The sequence below is a fragment of the Pseudorca crassidens genome, chromosome X (assembly GCF_039906515.1).
Source record: "Pseudorca crassidens isolate mPseCra1 chromosome X, mPseCra1.hap1, whole genome shotgun sequence".
In the NCBI taxonomy this organism is placed as follows: Eukaryota; Metazoa; Chordata; class Mammalia; order Artiodactyla; family Delphinidae; genus Pseudorca; species Pseudorca crassidens.
Genome location: NC_090317.1, coordinates 90,222,988 through 90,245,777, shown reverse-complemented (window position 1 = coordinate 90,245,777; position 22,790 = coordinate 90,222,988). Strand labels below are relative to the sequence as shown.

The 22,790-nt window shown below is 43.5% G+C and overlaps 1 protein-coding gene and 1 long non-coding RNA gene across 2 annotated transcripts; both read left to right on the top strand.

The window, feature by feature from the left end:
* The first annotated feature begins 3,491 nt into the window (after window positions 1–3,491).
* On the top strand, window positions 3,492–9,345 carry LOC137216452 (uncharacterized). Its single transcript, XR_010939772.1, has 3 exons — window positions 3,492–3,573; window positions 8,104–8,376; window positions 9,104–9,345. It is a non-coding gene; the product is annotated as an uncharacterized lncRNA (long non-coding RNA).
* Window positions 3,815–5,683, top strand: USP27X (ubiquitin specific peptidase 27 X-linked). The gene has a single exon (XM_067722480.1). The coding sequence runs from the start codon at window positions 4,063–4,065 to the stop codon at window positions 5,377–5,379; it is 1,317 nt and encodes a 438-aa protein (XP_067578581.1). The 5' UTR covers window positions 3,815–4,062; the 3' UTR covers window positions 5,380–5,683.
* Window positions 9,346–22,790: the final 13,445 nt, after the last annotated feature.

Below are 22,790 nucleotides of genomic sequence, written 5' to 3'. Positions count from 1 at the left end.
TATCTATGGATACACCAACCTTTAAAAAAAAAAGACTTATCTATCTTTAGTAAATTTTTGTTTTTATGTTTAATAATTACCCATCAAAATTTGTAATATGTTTACAATTTTTTGTAATATGTTTACAATTTTTTTGATCTATCATATTGCAATACTAATTGTCATGATAACTTGAGCAAAAGTAAATTCTGAACAACACTTAGAGCTTTAGGATCACAGCAACATTTAAAAAGCATTTAAATAGCAGAATATACACATATTTTTGCTGCAGGGAAATACGATAGGATAATCAATAAAATCATTTCAAGTGCAAAAATATATATTATAAAGATAAAATTCTATTAGAAGAATAAAATGGAATTGAGAATCCAGGGAGAAAAGGGAAAATGTACACCTTCTAACTATCAAAGAAGAGCTCGGTTATGAATTTTTAAAACATGACGGTGGCTCTCAAATCACTAACGTATTTAGGCGTCACTGCTTTCACGTAAAACTGTCACGTTTTGTTTGTGAATGTTAATATCTGTCAGAAATCACATTATGTGCAGCTTGACATTTTGGATGCAAAATTTGAGATGTCAACCTAAATGTGTGTGAAGGAGCACAACGTTAAAAAATATTTTAGAGAGCATTTTGATATAAACCAAGTTTTATATAAATATACAAAACAAATATCAGAGGGAGCATCATATACTCTCTTGCCACCTTGTGGCCAGAGTTGTATTCAACCCTAGGCATGGCAGCTGTAATGAGGAGGGGGGTCTCTTCTTAGGTCAGTCCCTCTGGCTAGCCTTCAGTCAGGTCTTTGTGAGGCAGAGATGGTGGCATTCGCCCAGGACTGAATCCAGACCCATACAAGCACGAAGCATCGAAAGGATTATGCTGACCCCCCCACCCGCCCCCGCATGTGATTCAGAGCAAAAGCAACATGCAATCAGGAAAGGAATGTAAGGAAGTACAATAAAATTCTGACTTTTCCCATGAGGACTGTTTAAAAAAAATTGAATGTCAAACTGTTTCTGATATTCTTTTCTTGATTCTTTTGTTTTTGGTGTCTCTTCTCTGCTGGTGACCTAGACACTTCCTCAGTCTGCCTTTTGGGGAACCCAGCCCTGATTCTGGCCCTGGAGCAAGTGTGTTTGGTACAGCTCCTAGTACAACACCTGGTCTGGGTTGGAGCTGAATAGACATTTGTCGAGTGAGTGAATGATGGCAGAGTCGCCCCCTTCCATTCCAGAACATGCTGGACGTGGGGGCTTCTGCAGGAAGATGATCCGTAAAGCAGTCAGGTTGCCATGGTTAGTCTTCAGTGGCAGATAGCCTTGGGTGCACTGAGATGTTTAGGTCTCTTTGACGTCTGTTACTCTGTGGAGGTGGGATGAGAGTATCTCCTGTGCTTCCCCGCCTCCACCCTTGCAGGAGCAGGATTCCTTCAGTGGGTGCTCTAGTTGCAGTTCCTCTTGTTGCAGGCCAAAAAGGGCAGGCATTTATTGGAAGGATGCTGAAAGGGGAGGCACCAGGGCAGCTCTGGGGACCTCAGGTGTATGGGAACCAGCATCCTATCCTCCTTAGGGGCTCCTGATTCCTGACAACCACCTCCTGCTGCTGACCCCAGGAGGCATAGGCACATGCCCCTACCTGGAGGAAGGGGCCAGGTGGAGGGGTGATATCCAGCGCTAACGAGGGAGAACTCTGCCACAATGTAATCAGGCAGCACAGCCCCACGGGCCGGGCCAGGCAGTGCAGTGTGTACTGGGCCAAGGCCGGCTTTCACCAGGACTCAGGGGCCAGACTCTTCCTGGAACAGTCTCCCTGGCTCTCGAGCATGGGCTATCTGCTTCTCCTGAGCCTTGTGCTTACGCCTGCCCTGGGCTGCACTCCCTGGGACCAGCACCTGCGGTCGCTTCCCAACATCCCCCAGCTGCCCAAGACCTAAGCCGCTTGTCCTGGGCTCAGTCTTCGTGGGCCCCTTGGTGCTGCTGCCCACTGCCAGCAGCTCTCAGCGCAGCAGCGCTTCCCAGACGCGTGGCCGCCCACTCCCCCCACGGGTAGCTCCACAGATGGAAGCTGCTTCCCCGCCCCTCCCACCTGCTGCCCGACCCGGGTCTCTGCTACGGCTTGAGGGTCTTGGGACAGTGTCCTGTAGTTCAGGCCCCTCTCTCAGCTGTAGGGGAGATGCCAGCAGCAGGCATGGCCTTGTTGTGCCTTGTTCCTCCCACTGCTCCCGGGGCGGCTCAGCGTCTGCTGGGCCAAAAGGCTGGCTGCCAAACCCTCAGCCCACCCTTGGCCTTGGGAGCCCGAGGAAAAGGTGAAGAGGAGGCGAGGAGCAGGCACAGACTGTGCAGAGCACCAATAAGATGGGCGTGGGACATGCCTCTTCGGGCCCGGTGGCCTTGGGAGCTCTACCCCTCTGGATCTGGGGTCCAGGCCTGTCCCAGAATGGAGCTGGGGCTTCATCCTTATGGGGCAGAGCAGAACCTAGGGTGGGCGGAGAGCCTGGGACAGGGATGGGGACACGCTCAGTCTCAAAGATGATGGCCTATCACAGCTTCTGCCAGCGCTCCTCAGGACCCGGCCTCTGGGGGCCCATTGCCCAGCCCCAGGGGCGTTTCTGGACTTGGCTACCCTTCCGTCCCTGGCCCCGCAGGGCTGGGGGAGGATACATGGATGAAGGGAAGGACGAGGAGAGGGGAGGAGACGATGAAGGGGGTCAGAGCAGCGATTGGAGCCGAGAACTGGAAGCGCCTTAAAGAGACTGCGCGGTCCCCGCCCCCCTTCCCGCCAGCCTCAATGAATTAGAGCTGTGTTTCCCAAACTTGCCTGATCATAAGAATCCTCTCGGGCCCTAGTTAAAGATACAGGTTCCGGAGCACGTCCCTTCGAGACTCTGATTCAGTGGGGCTGCGGGTGGAGCCAAGGAATCTGTAATTTTAACACGCTCCCCACGTGATTCTCGTGAACAAGCAAGTTTGGGAAATATTGAATTAAAGGAAACGGGGCCTGGCTGCCGAGCGGCCTCCGCTAGAGGGCTACGGCGGGAGGATTCCCGGGGGCGTCGCCTGCTTCCGCCGCCGCCTCCTTCAGTGAAAGTCCCTTTTGGTTCCAGCTGCCACAGCCACCGCGCTCCCTCAGGCCGGGCGGGGGACACCCCAGGTCTGCGTGGCCCCCGCGCCACCACGCCCAGTGGCCGCCTGATCCCTGCGAGCAGGGGGAGGAGCCGCCGCCAGTGGAGGCGGAGGAGCAGAGGAGGCGGAGACGGCGGAGACGGCGGAGAAGGCGGAGAGGAAGGTGGAGGCGGAGGCGAAGGTGGAGGGGAAGGTGGAGGCGGCGGGGAAGGTGGAGGCGGCGGGGAAGGTGGACGCCACCGAGAAGGTGGAGACGGCAGGGAAGGTGGACGCTGCCGGGAAGGTGGAGACGGCGGAGGGTCCGGGCCGCCGGGTAGAGCTCAAGCTGGAGCCCGAACCCGAACCCGAGCCGGCACGGGAGGCGGAGCAGGGGCCGAAGGGGGAACCGAAGCAGGAGCCAGAGGATGAGAACCCGGCGCGGAGCGGCGGTGGCGGCGGCAGCGACGAGGTTCCTCTCCCCACCCTTCCCTCCGACCCCCCGCGGCCCCCCGATCCCTCCCCGCGGCGCAGCCGTGCCCCCCGCCGCCGACCCCGGCCGCGGCCGCAGACCCGGCTCCGTACCCCGCCGCAGCCTAGGCCACGGCCCCCGCCCCGGCCCCGGCCCCGGCGCGGCCCTGGGGGCGGATGCCTGGATGTGGATTTCGCTGTGGGTCCACCAGGCTGTTCCCACGTGAACAGCTTTAAGGTGGGAGAGAACTGGAGGCAGGAACTGCGGGTGATCTACCAGTGCTTCGTCTGGTGTGGAACCCCAGAGACCAGGAAAAGCAAGGCAAAGTCGTGCATCTGCCATGTGTGCGGCACCCATTTGAACAGACTCCACTCTTGCCTTTCCTGTGTCTTCTTTGGCTGCTTCACAGAGAAACACATTCATGAGCACGCCGAGACAAAACAACACAACTTAGCTGTAGACCTTTATTACGGAGGTATATACTGCTTTATGTGTAAGGATTATGTATATGACAAAGACATTGAGCAAATTGCCAAAGAAGAGCAAGGGGAAGCTTTGAAATTACAAGCTTCCACCTCAACCGAGGTTTCTCACCAGCAGTGTTCAATGCCAGGCCTCAGTGAGAAATATCCAACCTGGGAGACAACCAAACCCGAGTTAGAACTGCTGGGCCACAACCCAAGGAGAAGAAGAATTACCTCCAGCTTTACCATCGGTTTAAGAGGACTAATCAATCTTGGCAACACGTGCTTTATGAACTGCATTGTCCAGGCCCTTACCCACACTCCGATCCTGAGAGATTTCTTCCTCTCCGACAGGCACAGATGTGAAATGCCAAGTCCCGAGTTGTGTCTGGTCTGTGAGATGTCTTCGCTTTTTCGGGAGTTGTATTCTGGAAATCCATCTCCTCACGTTCCCTATAAATTACTGCACCTGGTGTGGATACACGCACGGCATTTAGCAGGGTACAGGCAACAGGATGCCCATGAGTTCCTCATCGCAGCATTAGATGTCCTGCACAGGCACTGCAAAGGTGATGATGCCGGGAAGGCAGCCAACAATCCCAACCACTGTAACTGCATCATTGACCAAATCTTCACAGGTGGCCTGCAATCTGATGTTACCTGTCAAGCCTGCCATGGTGTCTCCACCACGATAGACCCATGCTGGGACATCAGTTTGGACTTGCCTGGCTCTTGCACCTCCTTCTGGCCTATGAGCCCAGGGAGGGAGGGCAGTGTGAATGGGGAAAGCCACATACCAGGAATCACCACCCTCACGGACTGCCTGCGAAGGTTTACGAGGCCAGAGCACTTAGGAAGCAGTGCCAAAATCAAGTGCGGTAGTTGCCAAAGCTACCAGGAATCTACCAAACAGCTCACAATGAATAAATTACCTGTCGTTGCCTGTTTTCATTTCAAACGGTTTGAACACTCAGCCAAACAGAGGCGCAAGATCACTACATACATATCCTTTCCTCTGGAGCTGGATATGACACCATTCATGGCCTCGAGTAAAGAGAGCAGGATGAATGGACAGTTGCAGCTGCCAACCAATAGTGGAAACGACGAGAATAAGTATTCCTTGTTTGCTGTGGTTAATCACCAAGGAACCTTGGAGAGTGGCCACTACACCAGCTTCATCCGGCACCACAAGGACCAGTGGTTCAAGTGTGATGATGCCGTCATCACCAAGGCCAGTATTAAGGACGTTCTGGACAGTGAAGGGTATTTACTGTTCTATCACAAACAGGTCCTGGAACATGAGTCAGAAAAAGTGAAAGAAGTGAATACACAAGCCTACTGAAGTGACACACAGACCTACCTACCTGTAATGGAAGATGACAGCACCCATACTACAACTGGCATTGAGATTTAAAGGACCTACTTGCATGGCCCACGGGCCTGACAGAGTAAGAATTGAACAGTTCCCAGTGTCTAAAAGGTCCTGATTGGAAGAGAAATAGAAGGGGCGGGAGAAGAGGCTCTAGTCTAAGCAGTCATTTAAAGGAAGATTAAATGGCAGGATGCTCTGGGTGGGGAAGGCAGGAGCAGGGAAATCCTGACACTGGTACATATCCTATATTCCTCCAAAAGATTGTGTGGGAAAGTGTGGGGTGGGAGGGGGGTGGTGTGGGGGGGGTGTGTGCCCTTGTAACCATAAAACATCTTTCTCCATGGGTGTTTCAGCTTCAACTGACCAATCACATAACAGTTATATGTCTGGGGGGAAAAAGGAAAAGTTCATACAAATGTAGCCCATTACATATATGGGTATGAAAGTGGAAAAGTGGAGGAGGCAGGGATATCTCATTGACAAACACCTTTGCCAGTTTCTTTGTATTCGTGATTTTTTGTGCTATTAAATGCAGTATTAAACAAAGAAAAGCCCACATGGGCCTGTGAAACAAGAAAGAAGGGGGCTTTTGTATAAGGGGAGCAATTGCTCCAAAGGTAGAGAAGACAAGAGACACTGTAAGATAAGCAACCAACACAGACAGGCCTCAGCTAAGAGTATAGTGTGTGAGTGTTTTTTTTTTTTTAAAGCTGTATGATATACTTGAGCAAATCAATGAACCTCTTTGCGATTGTTTTCTCATCTGTACAATGCAGATAATTCCTACCTTAAAGGGTTACTGTTAAAGATTAAAGGATATAAAATGTGTCAAAGTATAAAGTAAAAAGGCTTGGAACTTTGTAGGGGCTCAGTAAGTGTTCGTTGGATCTGAAACTTCTTTGGACCAGGACCAGAATGCATTAGAGGTGAGGGTCAGCCCTACCTGAGACCCATGGACAGAAGGGGCACACATTGTGTCACATGTAGACACACACACACACACACACACACACACACACACACACACACACTCTTATAACTCCCTCCCTAGTACTGTCTACTTGGAGCCCCAAGGCAGTGGATCCCACTATTTTCCCTGTGTACAGGGCATCCCAGTCGGTTCCACACCTGGGACTGGGGGGAGAACCACAGCTGTCCCCCCAAAGTCATTATTCTGTCCATTTGGAAAACTGTCATGTTGTTATCATGACTCAGCACCCCAGTGATGGGACTCAGGGCCAGTAGACTGACAGGCTTCCACGTGAGGGTGTTGGTGGTCTTTGCCCTCCAAAAGCATTATGGGCATAGCTATGTTCACCTACAGGCATAGATCAGGAGAAAGACTGTTTTCCAAAGCTCACTGGTCCATCAGCCCAGAGGTAGTGGGGGAGTGGCATGTTGGCCTCCTCTCTTGATTCTCACGGAGGGCAGAGTGGCCTGTGGAGGGCTAAGCTCAAACAGATGGGATGTGCCCAGGATGGGTTAAGCACTGGTGGTGGTTCCTTCTTTTCTCCTCAGCATCAGATACAAAAGGACCTAGTACCTAGAAAATCCTGAGGGGGAGGAGGGGAACTGAATGTTTCAGACCCATGGGGCTTGGATTCACTGGCTCTGGTAAGAGGCTGGGCTCCCCCAGGGCTCCCCAAGTCTACTTCATGGTCAGCTCATTTGGAAATATATATTTATTTGTGTGGTTGTGGATGCATCCCCCGCTAGCTCATAGGCATTTTTAGGACAGGGGTTTTGTCCCCTCTTGTACCCCGGGCTATGTCCTCAGCCCCTAGCACAGACCCTGGCACATAGTATTTGAAACATTTTCCAGATGGATGAATTAACCGAATCACCTTCCTTTCATAACCAAATTTTCATCATCCCCCCACCCCAAGGCTCATAATCCTCAGGAGAAAATGTAAAAAGTGTTATTTTTGATATCTTGTAGGCTGGGGGAGAGCAAGAGGTAAGTGGCCTCAGGTGCCACTTGGCACCTTCATGCAGGTATCTGACTCCCCTTTGGGATGTGCAGGAGCCCTGCCTGGGAAGACCGCCATGTCCTCCTTCCTCATCTCTGCCACAGGAAGAGTTCAGTCGGGCATGTGCCACCAGATCCTGACTGCTTGCACAGATGCTGTCTTGTACATTTGTAAAACGTTTTCATTTGGAAATAATTTCAAACTTACAGGAAAGTTTCAAAAAAACCAAATAGTATAAAGAACAGATTTACCTGTTGCTAACATTTTACCCCATTTGCTTTATCGTTTGCATGTATGCACTCCTCTGTGTGTGTGTGTGTGTGTGTGTGTGTGTGTTTGGACCGACTGAGGACAGATAACATCATGGCCCTTTATGCCCGAGTACCTCAGTGTGCACTTCCTAAGAATAGGCATGTTCCCTACATCACAGTATAGTTAACAGCTTCAGTAAGTTAAACATTGGCATAATACTATTGTTTACCATTTGTACTCCAGTTTTGTCTGGTGACCCAATAATGTCCTTAATAGCATTTTTCCTCTTCATCACAGGATCTGGTCCAGGATGAGGTATTGCTTTTAGCTGTCATGTCTCTTTAGCCTCCTTTAATCAGGAATATTTTCACAGCCTTTCTGCATCTTGTATGGCATTAGCATTTTTAATAGAATATTCTTCATTTTGGGTTTGTCTGATACAGAAACTGTCTTTTAAATACCCTGTACTCAGGAATAGTTCTAAGAGATATGAATGGCGCGAGACTGCTGAAGCTGATCTCCCTGTCTCCACCAGAGGGAGCAGCTGTACCTGGCAGTTCCTGATTGAAGCATTCACCTCTGTCTGGAAAACACCATTGTCCCTCAGCAACAGGGGAGCCATTCAAGCCCAGCCCTATGCCCCTACCCATCACCAACCCCCAAATTGAGCCATGGAGTGTAACAGCAGCAGGGCCTGCTTTCAGATCACATCACTGTGGGAACCAGGGCATCATGTATTTGGCAGGTATGTGGTACCTTGAGCTCAAATGCCATTCAGGCATGTTTGAGCATGTCTTGTACATGGGCGGGCACCTCCATGGTTGGGGCCTTTAGGGGGATCAGGAGGTAGCACCCTTGGCACCTTCATCAATATTCCCATGGTGGGCACAGCAGCAGTGGGGTGGCAGGGAGGGCGTAAATACTCCTGAAGGAGCTTCATGGGCAAAGCACATAAAAGTGGGGCCCAGAATAAGTGAGGAAGAACATGGGAGATGCCCAAAACAGATTGGTTTGTGACATACTGGGGACTTTCAGACACAATTGGGCTATTTTACATGGGGGCTGGAATTCCTGTGTGAGCAGATGTGGGCAAGAGCTGGTGAAATTTAAGCTAATTCTTTAACTGAGACTCTCTACTTCCACAAGCTGATAAAGCCAGGGAAACCCAGTTCATATGTAGGTTTATGATCTGGGCCCAGAAGGGTACAGGCAAAAGATGGGTGCTCACAACTGGGGGCCTTATCCACCCATAGAGCTCAGGATGAGGGACCAAACAATGGGGTACTTACCTTTTACCCACTACACATGCTTCCCACAGTTTCTTGGCCTAAGAAATTGGAAATCCAATTTCCAATTGGATTTGGAAATCCAGAACCCTATCACTTCCCATTTCCTGGAGTAGCCAGGTGCTAAAACTTACTCTGGCCTATAGTTCACATTTGGTAACTGCCTCACTTCTTCCCCATCCACAGGGAATCCTGATCAGGGATGCCATCAACCAAGAGGTCTTTTCCAATCAAGAAAAAGCACTGTATAGCACATAGAATTCGACTCAACACACTGTAATCACTGTAAGAGAATATATAAGACTGGTAAGAATATGGAAAAGAATATATATATGTCTCTCTGTAAGTGAATCAAGTGGATGTACACCAGAAAGACACAGCATTGTAAATCAGCTTTACTCTGCTATAAAAATAAAGATAAATTACAAACAAACAAACAAACAAAAATGGACCCCATACTACTCATTGTCATAACGCAATAGACCTGGTGCCAGGAACCTATGTTTGCACCAAATGTGTATTTCACACCCAGAAGCAAAGGCCCTGGTCCTCTGAGAGTATGTATCCGAGCACCCACAGTAGTGTGTCATTTACACACTGACCTTCCCCTGCAGGTGACCTAATGCTACTTTTAAACTCTTGCATTGAAGCATATCAAATATACAGGAAATACACATATCATCAGGGTACAACTTCATGAATTTCTACAAAATGAACACACCTCTGTAAACAGCACTCAGATCAAGAAATAGAACATTACCCATAAGTCAGGCCCCCTTTCTGCTTCCTTATAGTCAATAACCCCGAAGGGTAATCCCTATTCTGACTTTTTTCACTGTAGATCAGTGTTGCCTTTAAAGTGCCATCTATAAAAGGAACTGTTCAGTATGTACACTTTTGTGTCTGGCTTCTTTTGCTCAACATAATTTTATGAGCTTCCGATCTGAAGTCTTGTTGTCAAGAAAAATTATGTAGAGTGTCATTATTTCTGCCTAATGAACTAAAAGTAAGGGTTTCCTACTCTTCCTAGTGATTTCTCACTTATTGAACCAATTCAAAGGGACCCAGGCCATTGCAAAGTTGGACCTTGAGAGGGTCTTTAATCACCTTCATGTACAAGAAAACAGTGGATGGAAAACAGCCTGCCAGATAAGTTTGGGCTTATTTAGGCACCCAGAAATGTTAATTTTGGGCAAATACTCCAACCCTGTTCCAATAGCTCCTGAATAGGCTACTCTATTCTAGTGAGGCCTCAAACTTAAACGTGCGTCAGAATCACCTAGAGGGCTTGTTAACATGCAGATTGCTGGGTCCCACCCCCAGAGTTTCTGATTTCAGTAGTCCTGGGATGGGGGCAGCATTGAGAATTTGCATTTCAAACACATTTCCAGTTGATGCTCATGCTTCTGGCTCTGGGACCACACTCTGAGGACCACATTCAATTTCTTTTCACACTGTGGTACTTGGTGCCCAAGGAATCTATGAAGATGGCCCTGGAGAACACCTTGGGGAGCTAGAGGAGGGGCAAATTGGTGAGAATCAGGAACTCTGAAATATAAAATCAATAAGAGGGAGTTATTGATTTTATATTTGGGGGTTCCAAGTAATATCTGAAGAAAGAGTTCTGCTACTAAAATTTTGTGAAGTTGAAAATCACTCTGCTAAGGAACTTTAGACCCCAGGGGAGTGATGTATTTAAACTACATAGGTGGTATATCCAGAGAATGATCCAACATGCTACAGAGACCTGGCCTCATATGTACCCTTAATCTACATGGTCCTGAGGGGGACTTAATTTCCTTGGAACTCAGAGAAGTGCATATTTATGAGGATGGATGTGATAAGAGAAAATGCTTAAGTATAACTACAGTGCAAAATCATATGTATAAAGTATGATTTTCTTCTGGCAATATAGCACACTAAGACGACATGAATAGCGCCCCCCTCAACTACAAACACATAATAACACTAGATAAACTGTAACAAAAATTTTAACTTATAGCTGAGCTTAAAAAAACAAAAGGTAAAATTTCCAGAGAAAAAAGAAAAAGCCAGTCTAGTAATTGTAAACGGACACTGCAATAACCTATTTGTGGTATTGGTTCTAGATATCAGGCCGTAGGGGCTGGGGCTCAGAGCTGCGAATCTAGTGCTCATGCAGGTACTGGCAACACAGCCTCAGGTCCACCAGAGGCAGAGAAGCTGTAATTAAAGCCTCTGGATAAAGCCTTTAGTAGCTTCTCTGTTCATTAAAAAGGGGTTTGGAGAGTAAGCCATGAAAAGTCTTATGCTCTCTCTGGAGCCACAAGAAGAAATAAAAATCCCAGGCCTATGTCATATGTGGATATGGGGTCTAAATTTACCCTACTGTGTATAATGGGAATCACATGCTGAAAAATTAAAACAGAAATTGGAGCAGAACAATTCAAACCTCTAGAACCTCAGCTAAAGCAAACACATTTTTACAATACTGGGCACATAGAATCCCACAGAAAAAGACAATATCTGCCCAAGATGTACTCAGAAACAAACAATAAAAAGATTGTACTTGCAAAGAAATGACATGCCATGAAGGTGAGTCACCAGTTGCCACAAGGAGGAGAATTAGTACTCCGAAGAAATACTGATGAGATGGACTTCTACTCTTTTTTTTTTTTGAGAGTGGAATAAGGACGTTTTCAGAAAAAATAAACCTAAGAAAGTTCAGCAATAATAGACAACTAAAATAACTACTGAAAGATGTACTTCAGGAAGAAGGAAATTGAAATTGGAGAGGAGGAATGAATAGGAGGCAAGGAACAGTGAACAAAAATTGGTAAACATGGAGCAATCTAAATAAGCATTAAGTGCATAAAACAATAATGTTGAATCATATGGAGGTATAAAAAAACTGGCACTAGAGCACAAAAACCTGTAAAACAGCAGGAGGCTATTAACATTTAAAGCATTCTAAGGCTCTTGTATTGTTTGGGAGGAGAGTAGAGATATTGCCTGCGTTTGGACCTTGTTAAGTCAAGTATGAATGTTTAAACATTTAAGAGTGTGGACTTCTAGTTTCTGGCAATGGCAGGCTTGGTTATTTGATTCAACTTTCCTACTGAAGTAATGAAATATACTGGATAAAAAGTTTCAAAACCACTGAAGAGCTGAGAGGACAAAGGGAAACTTTCAGGCCAAGTTTTGGATGAAAGCTTGTAACCAGACAGGTTAAGTAGAGTATTGGCACACCAAAGCCAATTTGCTCTGAGGGCATTTGCCTACATTGCCCACCTGAGCTTTGAACCAGTGGCCACACGGGGCTGGAGGGAGAGAAGTTAAGGCTCAGGGCCAGCCCATGGTAGGGGTTTAATAGGAGACCCTCTCCACATTAAGCTGAGACCCCAAAGAACTACATCAGCTGTGTAAGGGCCAACCAGAATGAAATCTGCCCCTGTTCCCAACAGTCCCAGAGAACTGTACAAAAGGCTGTCTAGGCACCAAGCAGAGCTCTCTTGCTAAAAATAAAGGGTATAAAAAAGGGGAGTGGGGGGGCTTCCCTGGTGGTGCAGTGGTTGAGAGTCCGCCTGCCGATGCAGGGGACATGGGTTCGTGCCCTGGTCCGGGAGGATCCCACATGCCGCGGAGCGGCTGGGCCCGTGGGCCATGGCCGCTGAGCCTGCGCGTCCGGAGCCTGTGCTCCACAACGGGAGAGGCCATGACAGTGAGAGGCCCGCGTACAGCAAAAAAATAAAAAATAAAAAAAAAATAAAGAAAAAGGGGGAGTGGGATGGAGAACAGTATGGAGTTTCCTTAAGAAACTAAAAATAGAGTTACCACATGATTCAGTGATCCCACTCCTGGGCATATATCTGGGGAAAACTCTAATTCAAAAAGATACATGCACCCCAATATTCATAGCAACACTATTTACAGTAGCCAAGACATGGAAGCACCTAAATGTCCATCAACAGAGGAATGGATAAAGAAGATGTAGTACATATACACAATGGAATATTATTCAGCCATAAAAAGAATGAAATGATGCCATTTGCAGCAACATGACCTAGAGATTATCATACTAAGTGAAGTGAGCCAAACAGAGAAAGACAAATATCATATGATATAGTTTATATGTGGAATCTAAAAAAAAATGATGCAAATGAACTGATTTACAAGACTGATATAGACTCACAGACATAGAAAACAAACTTACGGTTATCAAAGGGGGAAGGGGAGGGATAAATTAGGAGTTTGGGATTAAAATATATACACTACTATATATAAAATAGATAACCAACAAGGGCCTACTGTATAGCACAGGGAACTATACTCAATATCTCATAGTAACCTATAATGGAAAAGAATCTAAAAAGAGAATATATTACATATATATATAGATGTATAACTGAATCACTTTGCTGTACACTTTGCTGTAACTAACACAACATTGTAAATCAACTATATTTCAATAAAAGTAAATAAATAGATTATAAAATTTTTTAAAAGGGGGGAGTGGGTAAAAAAAAGTCATCCCTGAGAAAATGAGGCCACACTCCAGTCCTCAGATTTGCACCCCTATCACCCATGGCCTGAATCAGCCAGGGAACTTCAAGCTATTACTTTGGATTTAAGTGGCTTCCAGACAGGTAGTACTCCATAGTACTCAGTAGAAACAAATACAAAGCCTCTGGAGGAGAATCTATCCATTCCAGGCCTCAGGGAACCCCCACAAATAAGTTTTCAAGGGCACAATGACCAGAAAACAGACTAAAATTGGCATACAAAGAAACAAGGCAACTTGAGTTAGAAACAGCAGGGATGAGAAATAACAGAAACAGACTCACACAGATTTCAGATAAGGGAATTACCAGACCCATATTTTAAAACAACTATGCGTACATGTTTAAAGAAACAAATTGTTAATTTGAAAATATCCACAGGGAAGAGAAATCTATAAAAAGTGATATCGCATATTGGGAAAAAATGAAAAATAACTTCTAGAAGTGAAAAATACCAACTCAGTAAATGTATCTGGCGGAAATGTGGACATAAGTGAAGAGAGCATTAATGAATTAGAAGATAAACCCGAAGACATGATCAAGAATGCTTTATGGAGAGACGAAATGAAATAGAAAATACAGGAAAGAGAGTAAGAGACGTGGAGGATACAATGAGAAAATCTAGCACACATCTGATTATAGTGTGAGAGAAAGAGAATATGAATATTGATGGGGCAGAGTCAATATTTGAAGAGATAAAGGCTGAGAATATTTCTCATCCTAATAAAAGAAATCAACCCACACATTCAAGAAGCCCAACAAATCCTAGGTAGGATAAATAAAAAGAGGTCTAACCCAGACTCTGCAAAAAAACAAAGAGAGAGAAAATGAAGTCAGAGAAAGATGACAGATCATGTCATAGGAACAGTCATTAGACTGACAGCTGACGTCTCAACAATCAGAAGATAGTGGAATGATCTTCAATTTGCTGATTGTTAACTTAGTATTCTATGCTCAGCAAAATTTTTTTTAAAGAATGAGAGTGAAATAAAGACATTTTCACACAAACATTGAGATAGTTCCTCACCAGCAGATACTCACTGAAGGAAATTCAAAGGAGTGTATTGTGAGTAAAAAGTAGAAGGAAAATTATCCCAGATGGAAGATATGGGATGAATGAAAGAATGAAAAGTAAAGATGATGGTAAACATGTGGACAAATGTAAATAAATATGAGGTATTAATAATCATTGGTAGTCTAGACTTGAAATACTAGACAATAATAAGCATGTGAGTTGGGACAGTCAATGGAGTTAAAATGTTCTAAACTCTTGTATTATGTGGAAGGAAGGTAAAGGAATTTTTTTTCATTTTAGACTTTTGTAAGTTAATTATGCATGTCATTATTTCTGAGGTAATCATTAAAAAATAGAAACATAGTGCAGTGCATAATTTCCTAATTTACACACTAAGGGAGGGAGAAAATGGAATAATTTTTTTTACTTTTTTTTTTTTTTGAGGTAAGTGGGCGTCTCACTGTTGTGGCCTCTCCCGTTGCAGAGCACAGGCTCTGGATGCACAGGCTCAGCGGCCATGGCTCACGAGCCTAGCCGCTCCATGGCATGTGGGATCTTCCCGGACCGGGGCAAGAACCTGTGTCCCCTACATTTGCAGGCGGACTCTTAACCACTGCGCCACCAGGGAAGCCCTGGAATAATTTTTTAAAGACTATATAGGGCTTCCCTGGTGGCGGAGTGGTTAAGAATCTGTCTGCCAATGCAGGGGACATGGGTTCAAGCCCTGGTCCGGGAAGATCCCACATGTCGTGGAGTAACTAAGCCCACGTGCCACAACTACTGAAGCCCGCGTGCCTATAGCCCATGCTCTGCAACAAGAGAAGCCACCATGGTGAGAAGACTGCGCACTGTAACGAAGAGTAGCTCCCACTCACTGCAACTAGAGAAGGCCCGTGCACAGCAACAAAGACCCAACACGGCCAGAAACAGAAACAAAAACAAACAACAACAACAAAAACTATATAACTTCCAAGCTACTGAACGGGAAAAACCCCATCAATCAAATTGAAGGCAAGAAAGGAGAAGAAACATAAAGAAGTGCTGAAAAATTAGGGTAAATAGAAAGCGCAAATAAAAATGGTGGTAACAAATCCAAATACAATAATACAAGACAACAATAATCCACATGGATTAAATTCTCCAGTTAATAGTGTCAGATTAGATTTTGAAAAATCTAGCCATGTGCTCTTTAAAAGAGACATATCTAAAACAGAAGGTCACATATTGGAAGTATTAAGGAATGAAAAAAGATATTCAGGAAAATCCTAAATGAAAGAAAGCTGGCGTAGCTCTGTTTATAACATACAAAATAGATTATAAGACCAAAACCATTATTAGTGATAGAGAGCATCACTGTGTAATGATGAAAGAAACAGTTCAGTAGGAAGATATAAAAATTCTAAATTTTATATATTTTGTAACATAGCTTCAAAATATATAAAGGAAAAATGGTCAGAATTATGAGGATAAACTGACAAATCTATAATCATAGTGGGAGATTTTAGCATACCTTCCTTAGAGACTGTTAGATTAATCAGACAAAAAAGCCAATAAGAACATATATCTGAACTGTACAATTATCAAGTTCAATCTAATGGATGGATATATATATACACACACACAATAATATATATTACACACATATATATATACATACACAAACACACACACACTCACAAATACATTGCCATGCACATAAGAGGTAATACATACACTTTGTTTTCAAGCACACTTGGGATATTGACCACATTCTTGGCTATAAAGTAAGTCTCAATAAATACCACAGAATTGGTTTCATCCAGATCACTTTCCCTGAACTAACTTAATTACAAATAAACAACAACAACAAGCTTTAAAAATTGTTTGGAATGTTTAAAAAACACTTTTAATTAGCTCATGGGTTAAAGAAAAATCATAATGTAAATTAGAAAGTATTTAGAACTGAATGATAACATTGATATTGAAACTTGTGAGAGACCGCTTAAGCAGAACTTAGGGGGAACTGTATGGCCTTTAATACTTTTTATTAGAAAGAAGGCTGAATTTTAAGGACTTAATCATCTAATTCAGGAAGTTAGAAAACTGACAACAAATTAAATGTAATGAAAGCACAACAAAGGTATAAGCTATGTAAGATCATAAATCAATGAAATAGAAAACAAGAAAGCAATAGAGAAGATCAATAAAACCCAAATCTGGTTCTTAGAAAAGATAAACCTCTAGCAAGACTGAACAAGAAAACAAGAGGCACAAGTGAATAATATTAAGAATGAATAGGGGGCTTCCCTGGTGGCGCAGTGGTTAAGAATCCACCTGCCAATGCAGGGGACACGGGTTCGAGCCCTGGTCCGGAAAGATCCCACATGCCACAGAGGAACTAAGCCTGTGCGCCACAACTACTGAGCCTGCGCTCTAGAGCGCGTGAGCCACAACTACTGCGCCTGCGTGCAACAACTACTGAAGCCCGTGCACCTAGAGCCTGTGCTCCACAACAAGAGAAGCTACCGCAATGAGAAGCCCGCGCACCGCAACAAAGGGTGGGAGGGAGATGCAAGAGGGAGGAGATATGGGGATGTATGTTTATGTATAGCTGATTCACTTTGTTATACAGCAGAAACTAACACGCCATTGTAAAGCAATTTATACTCTAATAAAGATGTTAAAAAAAGAAATAATAAAGAGTAGCCCCCACTCACCACAACTAGAGAAAGCCTGCATGCAGCAAGGAAGACTCAATGCAGCCAAACATAAATACATGAATAAATTTATTTAAAAAAAAGAATGGAGTGACAAAATTACAGGTACAATGGATTTTAAAAATAATTTTAAAATACTACAAACAACTTTCTACCAATAAATGTAAAATTGTAGATGAAACGAGCAATCTTCTAAAAAAATATAACTTTGCAAAACTTATTTAAGGAGAATAGAAAGCCTAAAAGTTATATAAATATTTTAAAAATTTGAATCAATAGTTAGTAAAAATCTTCTCTCCCCTAAATTAAAAAATATGTTTCTAAGGTGAGATCTATCAAATCTACCTAATAGAAACTGTTCCAGGAAATATAAAAGGACGGAATACTTTCACATCATTATGTGCAACAAATATATAATCTTTATGGATAATAACCAACTTCACTTAGAAACCTAGACACAAGAATCCCCAAAATGCTAGCAAACTAGCAATGTATAGCAATGTATATGAAAAAGGTATATCATGTCCAAAGGATGCAAGGATGGGTTAATACTAAAAAATCTATTGAGACATTTGGCTAAAGATGGAGGGTTGAATCCCGCATTAGCTCTTCCTCTCTCCCAAGACCCCACTAAATTAATAGTAAAGGAATTTTATTTATTTGTTTGTTTATTTAGTATTTATTTATTTTGGCTGCACCGGGTCTTAGTTGCGGCACGCAGGATCTTTTAGTTGCTGCACATGGGCTTCTTAGTCGCAGCATGTGGACTCTTGTGGCATGCATGCAGGATCTAGTCCCCTAACCAGGGATCAAACCCGGGACCCCTGCATTGGGAGTGCAGAGTCTTATCCACTGGACCACCAGGGAAGTCCCTAAAGGAATTTTAAAAAGCAACAAATCCACAAAGATAAGGAGAATGAGAGAGTATATAACAGCAATAAAGTTGGGAGATCTAGAAAGTAGCTTTGGTTTCAGCTCCAATATGTAAAAAGCTTACAAGTTATTACTCCCATTCTTACAACAAGAAAGCTGGGTGAACTGAAAATAGATTATTTTCTTATACCGTCAGAGAACTGAAGTCACAGGGCAAACTACCATCTTGAAATCTAGAGAGACAGGCAGATTCAAAGAGATTCAGCACCCAAGATGTGCTTACCTGGAATAGAAGCCAGTGGAAGCCATAGCAGTAAGGCCACTTACTTAACGAGTAATTTTGACATATTGCTGAAAACTGAGTTTGGAGAGGGAGAGAGAATATATATATATATATATATATATATACAGAAGAAATATTTGAAGCAATAATGGTCCAAAATTATTTACATACACAAAACTGCAGATCCAGGAAGCTCAGAGAACACCAAACAAAACAAAATAAAACACAAAAAAACCCACACCTAGGCATATTCAAACTTCAGAAAACCAAAGGCAGAGAAAGTCTTGAAAGAAGCCAGAGAAAGCAGATGGATGAATGACAACTGACTTAGCAGACCCAATGAAAGCTGAATCCTAAAATGGCAGTGGAGCAAATAGAGAGCCAACCCAATTTATGCCAAGAAATTCTCAAAACTCTCAGGAATTGATGTCGCCAAGAACCTCTGAAATTAGGGGTGATGGTGAGACCAAAAATAGAGGGCTTATTTGAAAATTTAAGAAGCAGTTAGTACTCAAAGAAAAGCCCAGGAGCAAATGGTTTCGCTGGTAAATTCTACCAAGTGTTTACAGTAGAATTAACAACAATCCTTCATAACTCTCCCCCAAAATACAGGAGGATGGAACACTTCCCAACTCATTCTATGAGGTCTGTATTACAACTCATACCAATGCCAGACAAAAATATTACAAAACTATAGACCAGTAATATACTTTATGAAAGTAGATGTGAAAATCCTCAACAAAATACTAGTAGACCAAGTCCAGCAGCATATAAAAAGGATTATACACCATGACAAAGTGGGATATATCCCATGATGCAAAGTTGGGTCGACATATGAAAATCAATCAATGTAATATACCCTATTAATAGAATGAAGGAAAACAGGTGATTCTCTCAATAGATGTAGAAAAAGGATTTGACAAGAAAAAAAAGACAATAACAAGAGTTGACAAGGATGTGGAGAAATTGGAACCCTCGTACATTGCTGGTGGGAATGTAAAATGATGCAGTTCCTTGGAAAACAGTTTGGCAGTTCCTCAAAAAGTTAAACACAGAGTTATCATATGACCCAGCAATTCCACCCCTAGGAATATACCCAAGAAAGGTGAAAACATATGTTCATACAAAAACTTGTACATGAGTGTTCAAGGCAGTATTATTCCTCATAGCCCAAATATAGAAACAAGCCAAATGACCCTAAACTGATGAATGGAAAAACAAAATGTGGTATACCTATAAAATAGTATATTATTTAGCTATAAAAAGAATGAAGTACCAATACCTGTTACAACATGGGTGAATCTTGAAAACATTATGCTAAGTGAAAGAAGCCAGACACAAAAGGTCACTTATTGTATGATTCCATTTATGTGAAATGTACAGAATAGGCAAATCCACAGAGACAGAGATTAATGATTGCTGGGGGCTGGGGGAGGGGAGAGTGGGAGTAACTGCTAGTGGTTGCAGGGTTTCCTTTGGGGATGATGAAAATGTTCTGGAATTAGATAATGGTAATTGTTGCACACAATCCTGTGAATATAGTAAAACCCACCAAATTGTACACTTTAAAAGGGTAAATTTTATAGCCTGTGAATTGTACCTCAAATTTAAAATGTAGATTATAATAACAGAATATTTCTCAAAGAGTTGTTGTGAAGGTTCAAAGAGATAATGCATGTTTAGTCTTTAGCAGAATTCCTGGCACCATCACACTATCATAAGTATTCAATAAATTAAAGGTGCAATTCTTTCAAAAAAAAAAAAAAAAAGAAGAAGAAGAAGCAGCAGTAGTGATACCAAGCAGGACCCTGTGGAGCTCCTTGGCACAAAAGCCTTCCTGTGTCCCCCATTTCTTTGATTACAGGAAATAGGCTTCATTCAGCCTCCATGAGCTTCCCTGAGTTCCAATGGGCAGGTTCAAACAGTTGCTAATTAGGGAAGGGAGGAGATGCAAAACCAAAGAGAAATAGTCAAGAGAAACAATAGTGCAGGCTTGGGGCAACGTCTTGGTTCCCCACCGATGGAGACACACAACAATATCTTTGAGCCCTTTTGCAGATACTGAAACCTCCACCAGGTGAGAGAAGTTAACGGTTAACGATGGTATGCTGCCCAAAGCTGCCCACAAGCACGTAGACCCCTGACAGGTTGGAACCAAAAGGTTAATGATGCCGACTCCCACTTACCTCACCACCAACCAACCATAAGACTGCCCACGAGCTGATCATGCCCCCTTTGAACCATTACTATAAAACTTCTCACTACCCTTTACAGGTTGGGACACACAGTTTTGAGGGCATTAGCTTGCCGTGGCCCCCTTTGCCTGGCAAAGCAATAAAGCTATCTTTTCTGCCTCATCCAAAACTCTGTGTCTGAGATTTAATTCGGTGTCTGGGTACAGAGGCCGGATTCGGCTTCGTTAGTTATACCCCAGAACCCATCCCCTCTTCCTGTCTTCAACCATATAACTTCCTCTCTCCCATCTAAGCTGAGAAGGAGATTTATTCTTTGGAGAGGGTAAAAAAGGATCTCCATACCAGGGGACAAAAAACATAGTTGAAGATGGGGGTGATATCCTGAAAACAGGGGGTTAAGTGAAATTTTACAGAACAAATGACCCACCTAATTGCAAGGGAAGCTGCAGAAATGCTGTGTGCCCAGATAGATTTGGATGAGCAAAACTAACAATCTCTGCCACAAGGTAAAAACTGACAAAGATTTTCTCCTTGACCAAACTTTAGTCAGGCTCCTCTGAGACCTCTTTTGGACTAGATCTCATCCTTGGGCCCTGTCATCTGCCTGCCTAGTCCAGTTTTACCAGGAATCCTGCTAAGTTATTTTAGAGAGAATCCCCCACTTTGATGTCTGATCACCCTGGCTTGCCTTCAGCAAGAATCCTGTTAGGTCAGTTTAACAAGAATCCCCCTACCGCGATGTCTCCTCTTAGTAATTTCTCATCCACTGACCCCCTTATTCTGCCCACTGGCTATAAATCCCCACTTATCCTTGTTGTATTCAGAGTTGAGTCCAATCTCTCTCCCCTATTGTGATAGTCTTGACACCTATCACAAAAGTCCTGAATACAGTCTTCCTTACCATTTTAACAAGTGTCAGAATATTCTTTTTAAAAATAATATCAAAATAAAATAACATGAGTTGGAAGTTGTTGCCTCTGGGGAGTGAGAAATGGGGGAAGGCTAGAGGGGAATGTAGTTTTTCATAAAAAACCTTGTAGAATTATTTGACTCTAAATGCTTATGTAACTTTGATAAGATGCAAATCTAAATTTAAAAATTATTTAAAGGAAATCTATAAAATTTATCACATTAACAAATTAAAGAAAAATGATATTAATAAATACATTTAAAACATTTAATAAAATACCCATTCATGATTTTTAAAATATTTCAAACTAAGAGTAGAGAAATTTTTCTTAACCTGATAGAGAACCAAAACTCTATAGCAGACATCATACTTGAAAATAAAATATTAGAAGCATTCCCTTTAATTTCAGAAATAAGACTAGGGTGCCTTTATCACTTGACTTTACATTCTATTTTATATTTAGTCTGTACTGGCGGTGGGGGAGTTCCTAACCAGTGTAAGACCAGGAGAAAAAGGTATAGGAGTTGGAAAAGACTCATTATTTAAAGATGATAAGATTAACTAGATAAACCATTTATTTTAGTTAGGATTCTCCTAAGAGCAGACCCTTAGACAGTAGGATTTGGGGACAGGTAGTTTATTTGAGAGGTGATCCAAATAAGCACAAGTGAGGGAGTGAGGAAGTTATATGGGAATGGGAGAAAAAACAATACAAGATATATTAATGAGCTGGTTAGCACTATGCGTATCTGGGAATCAACCTCACTAGGACCCCCTGTGTGCCACACATGTGGCACATGTGTCAGAGCCACTCCGCTGAAGGACAGGGAGATAGGAGCATTTATCCACTGACTCTCCCCACCCCCATTGGTTGAATATTACCCCAGAGGTGTTAGCTCCCCCACAGCCTTCCCGGTAGTGTCTCCAAGCTCTTGTTTTGCTGGACAAAGCCCTCAAGGAAAGAAGCAGAGACACTCATGCCTTTTAGGAGGAAAGTAGTCAGCTTGACAAATACCTTCTACCACAGCTGTAGATGAACACAGAGATGAGTCAAGGGGTATGGGACAGGGCATCAACAGTACCCCATTCGAGAGAGTTTACAACAAACTATTAGAACCAACAAGAGAGTTCAGCTGTGTTGCTGGAGACAAGATCAGTGTACAGAAATCGAACATTCCTATGTGCCAGCAACAACCTATTAGAAAATGTTTTTTTAAAAAAACTTTCAGGGGCTTCCCTGGTGGCACAGTGGTTAAGAATCTGCCTGCGAGTGCAGGGGACACGGGTTCAAGACCTGGTCTGGAAAGATCCTACATGCTGTGAAGCAACTAAGCCCGTGCGCCACAACTACTGAGCCTGCGCT